The sequence below is a fragment of the Physella acuta genome, unplaced genomic scaffold, assembly GCF_028476545.2.
Source record: "Physella acuta isolate Inbredline_101_S28 unplaced genomic scaffold, ASM2847654v3 ptg000275l, whole genome shotgun sequence".
Lineage (NCBI taxonomy): Eukaryota > Metazoa > Mollusca > Gastropoda > Physidae > Physella > Physella acuta.
The window spans coordinates 530,671-538,361 of record NW_026731794.1 but is presented as its reverse complement, the minus strand read 5'-3'; the positions used below and the strand labels follow the sequence as shown (position 1 = coordinate 538,361).

Here is a 7,691-nt window from a genome sequence, read left to right as displayed (position 1 = left end):
TCAAACATCAACACCTCAACCAGTGTATGCACACATCAAACATCAACACCTCAACCAGTGTATGCACACATCAAACATCAACACTTCAACCAGTCTATGCACACATCAAACATCAACACTTCAACCAGTGTATGCACACATCAAACATCAACACTTCAACCAGTCTATGCACACATCAAACATCAACACTTCAACCAGTGTATGCACACATCAAACATCAACACTTCAACCAGTCTATGCACACATCAAACATCAACACTTCAACCAGTGTATGCACTCATCAAACATCAACACCTCAACCAGTGTATGCACACATCAAACATCAACACCTCAACCAGTGTATGCACACATCAAACATCATCTACTTGACATCGTATGAATAAATCATCCAGCCAGTCATCAGCAAGCAAAACGTCACCCATTAAACATCATGTGGATCACATTTCTCCAAGATTTAAGAGTGGTTCAAGCCCCACCCCAGCAGATGGCCACTTGACCATCACTGTGTGCCAAGATGCGGGACCAGTTGTTTGGTGACCTGTTGTTTCATGGGGTGGTGACCAAATAAATCACATCACATCTGATGACTTGATTCCTTTGAGTTCTGTAACATATCAAGTCTGTGCCCCCCCCCCCCCTCCTTACATAAATAATATAATAACTATTGTCATTTGCAAACACATACACACAGAGATGAGAGAGCACACATTAAAAAATTTATTCATTAAATTTATTTCAACTCAATACAACCGAGACAAGTGGACCAATAAATATGTACATACAGTTTCCTAGATCAACCACTGTCTACACACACCAAGTTTCCTAGACAGTCAAACATCAACCACTGTCTACATACACCAAGTTTCCTAGACAGTCAAACATCAACCACTGTCTACATACACCAAGTTTCCTAGACAGTCAAACATCAACCACTGTCTACATACACCAAGTTTCCTAGACAGTCAAACATCAACCAGTCTACATACACCAAGTTTCCTAGACAGTCAAACATCAACCACTGTCTACATACACCAAGTTTCCTAGACAGTCAAACATCAACCACTGTCTACATACACCAAGTTTCCTAGACAGTCAAACATCAACCACTGTCTACATACACCAAGTTTCCTAGACAGTCAAACATCAACCAATGTCTACATACACCAAGTTTCCTAGACAGTCAAACATCAACCACTGTCTACATATACCAAGTTTCCTAGACAGTCAAACATCAACCACTGTCTACATACACCAAGTTTCCTAGACAGTCAAACATCAACCAATGTCTACATACACCAAGTTTCCTAGACAGTCAAACATCAACCACTGTCTACATACACCAAGTTTCCTAGACAGTCAAACATCAACCACTGTCTACATACACCAAGTTTCCTAGACAGTCAAACATCAACCACTGTCTACATACACCAAGTTTCCTAGACAGTCAAACATCAACCACTGTCTACATACACCAAGTTTCCTAGACAGTCAAACATCAACCACTGTCTACATACATCAAGTTTCCTAGATAGTCAAACATCAACCAATGTCTACATACACCAAGTTTACCAGACAGTCAAACATCAACCACTGTCTACATACACCAAGTTTCCTAGATAGTCAAACATCAAACCTGAAACAAGGTAACCAATGACTCTACTGCACCCACACAGACAGGCCCTGTACACTGACATCACTCCCACTTTGACACAAGCAGGCAGCCATTATTTGTTGATAGAAGAATAATATTCATCCTCCAGTTCATACAAGTCAGCTGACATTTCATCCCTCAAGTTCATCAGTTTTTTGTCTATGGCTGTCTGCATGTCTTTATACAAGCTGGCATTGTGTGAGATGGCCTCGTTGACTGAAGGGAAGTCATTCAGGATCAGGAACTGTTTGAGGTCTGAGACTAGCTTCATAAGGGACTCACCGGCCTTCACCTGACAGATAGTCATACAAGGGTTACAGTCATACAAGGGTTACAGTCATACAAGGGTTAGAGTCAGTCAGTCATACAAGGGTTACAGTCATACAAGGGTTACAGTCATACAAGGGTTACAGTCATACAAGGGTTACAGTCATACAAGGGTTACAGTCATACAAGGGTTACAGTCAGCCAGTCATACAAGGGTTACAGTCATACAAGGGTTACAGTCAGACAGTCATACAAGGGTTACAGTCATACAAGGGTTACAGTCAGCCAGTCATACAAGGGTTACAGTCATATAAGGGTTACAGTCAGACAGTCATACAAGGGTTACAGTCAGCCAGTCATACAAGGGTTACAGTCATACAAGGGTTACAGTCAGACAGTCATACAAGGGTTACAGTCATACAAGGGTTACAGTCATACAAGGGTTACAGTCAGGCAGTCATACAAGGGTTACAGTCATACAAGGGTTACAGTCATACAAGGGTTACAGTCAGGCAGTCATACAAGGGTTACAGTCAGTCATACAAGGGTTACAGTCATACAAGGGTTACAGTCAGGCAGTCATACAAGGGTTACAGTCAGACAGTCATACAAGGGTTACAGTCATACAAGGGTTACAGTCATACAAGGGTTACAGTCAGGCAGTCATACAAGGGTTACAGTCAGGCAGTCATACAAGGGTTACAGTCAGTCAGTGTTAGACATAAATCAATAGGATGAAATCAATGGATAAAGCAATTAAGATGTCACAGCTGTACACAGCACATGGCCAGTCGTGTGTACATCACCTTAATGGGAACACAATGGTGAGACATATGTACACCACCTTAATGGGAACACAATGGTGAGACATATGTACACCACCTTAATGGGAACACAATGGTGAGATGTGTGTACACCACCTTAATGAGAACACAATGGTGAGACGTGTGTACACCACCTTAATGAGAACACAATGGTGAGATGTGTGTACACCACCTTAATGAGAACACAATGGTGAGACATGTGTACACCACCTTAATGAGAACACAATGGTGAGATGTGTGTACACCACCTTAATGAGAACACAATGGTGAGATGTGTGTACACCACCTTAATGAGAACACAATGGTGAGATGTGTGTACACCACCTTAATGAGAACACAATGGTGAGATGTGTGTACACCACCTTAATGAGAACACAATGGTGAGACATGTGTACACCACCTTAATGAGAACACAATGGTGAGATGTGTGTACACCACCTTAATGAGAACACAATGGTGAGATGTGTGTACACCACCTTAATGAGAACACAATGGTGAGACGTGTGTACACCACCTTAATGGGAACACAATGGTGAGACATATGTACACCACCTTAATGGGAACACAATGGTGAGATGTGTGTACACCACCTTAATGGGAAACACAATGGTGCGACATGTGTACACCACCTTACTGAGAACAATGGTGAGACGTGTGTACACCTCTTGATAGGAATGTGTACACGTCAACCATACATTTCCGAGTACAAACAATTCCAAATGACTCACAATGTTAGCAGCTCGCACCTGCATCTCGTAGTGGTCCTGATCAATCTGGGTGGCACGCAACAGCTGGCCGTCTTCTTCTATCTGCACAACATTTGGACTTAAGTTAAACTTCAACATGGTTTAGTCAACTCTTTAGTCAAGTTTAGTCAAACTTCAACATGGTTCAGTCAACTCTTAAGTCAAGTTTAGTTCAACTTTAGTCAAACTTAAGTCACGTTCAGTCAAACTTAAGTCATGTTAATGTTCAGGTAAACTCTTAAAAAAATATTCTTCTAGTTTCTAGTGACCTTGAAGAGAGGCTGCAATTAACAGAGAAAATATTTGAGTCTTAGATCGGTCTAAAAATAGTTCATATCACAAGTAGCTACCTTACAATCCCATCATGTGGTTGCATTGATAAAAAAATGGATTGTTGTTATTTCAAAAAATAGAAATACATTTCAAATTACTTTCAAGTACTAAATAACAAAAATGTTTCAAATATTTACTATTTAAAATGGAATTTTCGTATAAAAGTGAATTTTAAATAATTGTTTCAGTTTACAGTATATAATTTATATGATTATTTAAAACAATAGATGTATTTAAAAAATTTAATTTAGCCAATAATACTGTTATATTAGCTTACATAATTTTGTAATCAACAAAAGTATTTAAACAAGTTACAGCTTAAAAAACTAACAGTGTTAGTAAATGAGCATGCATGATCTCATATGGACCAATATTTTGTGGTTACATATTGTGTTCATGTGGACCAATATTTCATGGTCACACTCTTTCCTTTCCAGGTTGGAACAAAAACTTGCCTAAGCTTTTCACAAAATAAAACAAAAAAGTTTGACAATATGAGAAGGTAAAACCTACCACCATGATGGCATCTTAAAGAAATACTTACAATCAGAGCAGGGAAACAAAACAAAAATTGAGAATCATTTTTCAAGCGCCACACCCTACAATATAGAAAGTATCCAACACCAGCACTCAAACAAACCAATAAGAGGATATTAAAACAAGAAAACAGTAAAACTCTCAATTCAAGCCCTACATTAGACACCAGCACTTACTTGTAATAAATGATTGGAGCTAGACTGTTGTTTTAAAGCAGCTAGGACACAACCCACTACCCATCAATTACCCCCCCCCCCCCATCAGATGTGATATCAGTACAAGGAAAATTTTGATTAATGTCTGGGGTGCCTTGACTGTGTACAATATTTGTTTTTCACACTACCTCTAAGTATTCTATGGTATAGGAAAAAAATTGTATTTCATCTCTAAGCATTCTATGGAATAAGAAACAGAGACACAACCAAATATGCTTATTCCAACCTGAACCTTTTACTAACTTTACCTTTTTCCTCAGTAGGCCTAATCAACTCTAAGTAACGATGTTGTATTTACATTTTTCTAACAACAGCACTGGTAGAACTACGACAGTCTGGATATGACTGTTGGTGTGGTCATACATTTCTAATAAGAAATCAATTAATTACTTCTTAAAAGAAGCTAAATCATAATTTCCAGTCTACAAAGATTCAAATTTTTAAGCAAAACTAATTCACCAACAAAAAAAATTAGAAAAAAAAAAATAAAAGGTAACATCGTTAGTTAATTAGTTTTTAGCTGAGCATCCGCCACCAGCCTCAGGCTTCCCAAGATGGAAAACTGAAATATAAAATGTTACCATTATACCTTGTCACTTACGCGGGCCAGGCGAATGATTTCTGTGAAATTATCAAACATTGAACGCACATTGTCCTTGAGATGGACCTGGTATGATCTTAACTGGGCCTCCTTGTTCTGGGGTAATGAGCTCTGACCCTGTGACATGATGGGTCCAGTCAGTCCAGCATCCGCTACTCAAAATGATTTCAGTCAATGAAGAGTCCCATTAAGTTGTGTCAACAATTTTATTTGCTGCTACACATCAAGACCTGCACCTAGTGTTGGGGATAAGTGCAATAAGTAAAAAAAATTGTCTAGCTAATGTTTAGATGCTTTATAAATTATATCTAATGTTTTAAATGGGACATGGTGAGGATTCTTATCTGACAAAGGAATCTTCTTAAAAAAAGGGGTGTTAGGTTACTGGTAGTTAACTAAATACTAAATACACATGGCTGGCTAAACTAATGGGTAATCTATCGTTTTGGGTATGTAAAATCGCCCGCGGCTATTAATGTACGAAAACGTTACCTCATTGTCAAGGCTTTAATATAGGTGTGTATTATCATATGTTTGTGCCAAATATTATAGAAAAATGAATAATAAACTTAAACCAATGGCTAAATACATCAATATATGCCAGAAATCAACTTTAAACAGCAGTGTCTGAGAGCAAGATTTGCTATATAAACAGCAGCCATTTGTAAAATAGAGTGGCTTCCCCTGAATCTTGCGCTATAAGTTAACACAGAAAGAACTTAAACAAGTTGGCTGCTATAGTAAATGTGAGTAAATGAGAATGGTTGCATCTGTTGGAAACATCGCTAGTCTTCATTTATTATTGAAAAGTTTTAATTCAATTGTTTGAAAACAGGTACATAAATGAAACAAGGAAACATTTTTGTATTTTTCAAAACATAAATCCTCCTCAAAATGTGAAATAATTATTAAAATTTAAGGAGTCACCTGTCTTTCACATTACTAGTCGCGGGCGATTTTACGTACCCAAAACGATAGATTACCGTTTTATCAGCGCTTCGTTGGAATTTACGACCCTAAGCTAGAGGAATGTTTACCTAGATCTAGACTTCGTTGATAGATCTAGATCTACATCTAGGTCTAGAAGGAATAAAAAAATAATATACAATGCAAATTAAAACAAATGCGTTTGCTAACAAATGCACAAACTAACAGGACTGCCGTCTGAACTGTTTGGCCACGAATAATAAAAAATAAATAAAACTCAAATCTCAGTGTTGCCAGAACAATACACGAAAAAGATGTTAATTCAAATTTCAAAATAAATAAACGTTATTTTTATAACAATATGAATATACCTACTTTGTAATAAATAAATTGTTCATTATAGGGAACGACTTTGTCGCCAGACCCCGAAATTAAGGGAAGGGGAGCAGGAGGGGGGGGGGGGGACAGACCGTAGTTTAGCTAGCTCAAAAATCAGTGGATGCCGAGCTCTCTTTTAATACAAATCTGCACACAAAAAACATTTTAATAACACGCTTAAACTTAAATCTAGATCTATCCCTATGTAATAATGCCCTAAAGAAGAGAAAACAAATTATTTTCTTTAAATATATAATAATACACCAGTATTTTACCAGTGGCGTCCATAAATGATGTCACACTCGTAGGGGGGGGGAAGGGGGTCAGTAATTTTGTGACGGTGTGTGATGAGGGGGGGGGGGGGTGTTCAGATGGTGCGACGTCACACTTTTGCATTATAAAAAAGCAATATTAGAAAACTAATTTTAGACGTTATTTTGTTGGTTATCCCCCCCCCAACCCTAACCACTACAATTGTGTACAGCATTAATGTCATACCTGGTATACGCTGGATTGGATTTGACCTAACGTAACCGGACAGTGGTGAATGATGTTTAACGCATCCATGGGGGGATCAAATTGTTTCCTTCATTATATATATATATATATGTATATATATATATATATATATATATATATATATATATATATATATATATATATATATATATATATATATATATATATATATATATATATATATATATATATATATATGTATATATATATATATATATATATATATATATATATATATATATATATATATATATATATATATATATATATATATATTAGCTGTTTGTCATTGCTTCGCTATGATGTAAAATAAAAGTAGAACTCTTAAGAAATAAGAAAAAAAGCACAATGTGGGCCGACAAAACAAAAAATGTATCACTCTAAACAAAACATATATATATATATATATATATATATATATATATATATATATATATATATATATATATATATATATATATATATATATATATATATATATACATATATATATACACTACAATAAAAAAAACAATGAGAGCAACACAATCTGTCACCTCCCCACCCTTGTCGGGATTTGTCAATTTTTATTCAAGAGACTTTTTCACACTAATTAAGCATTAATTGAACTCGCAAAAACAATTTTTCAACCCATATATTTTGCAATTTTTTTGTTTTGGTGTCACCCCCTAAATGGTTTCACCCGGTGCTGTC

At 36.5% G+C, this 7,691-nt stretch overlaps 1 protein-coding gene across 6 annotated transcripts; it reads right to left on the bottom strand.

Annotated features, from left to right (window-relative positions):
* Nucleotides 1-744: 744 nt before the first annotated feature.
* Nucleotides 745-6,494, bottom strand: LOC131939349 (mediator of RNA polymerase II transcription subunit 22). 6 transcript variants are annotated; one of them, XM_059297627.1, is made up of 4 exons: nt 6,477-6,494; nt 5,163-5,410; nt 3,471-3,551; nt 745-1,943 (listed from the first exon to the last, which is right to left on the bottom strand). In XM_059297627.1, exons 2-4 carry the CDS (start codon nt 5,298-5,300, stop codon nt 1,725-1,727), a joined length of 438 nt encoding a protein of 145 aa, XP_059153610.1. In that variant the 5' UTR covers nt 5,301-5,410; nt 6,477-6,494; the 3' UTR covers nt 745-1,724. The 6 variants fall into 6 exon arrangements, with proteins under 6 accessions (XP_059153610.1, XP_059153607.1, XP_059153608.1 ...); XM_059297624.1 differs by lacking the exon at nt 6,477-6,494 and adding an exon at nt 6,328-6,388; XM_059297625.1 differs by lacking the exon at nt 6,477-6,494 and adding an exon at nt 6,212-6,352.
* Between the last annotated feature and the right edge of the window lie 1,197 nt (nt 6,495-7,691).

What these genes read in the sequence shown, in the direction of transcription:
- LOC131939349 (XM_059297627.1), bottom strand. Translation starts at nt 5,300, where the DNA reads ATGTCACAGGGTCAGAGCTCATTACCCCAGAACAAGGAGGCCCAGTTA. An exon ending in TGGCCCGCGTAAGTGACAAG is followed by an intron (nt 3,552 to 5,162) that starts GTATAATGGTAA and finishes AATGTTGTGCAG; the next exon opens with ATAGAAGAAGACGGCCAGCT. An exon ending in AGGTGCGAGCTGCTAACATT is followed by an intron (nt 1,944 to 3,470) that starts GTGAGTCATTTG and finishes ACTATCTGTCAG; the next exon opens with GTGAAGGCCGGTGAGTCCCT.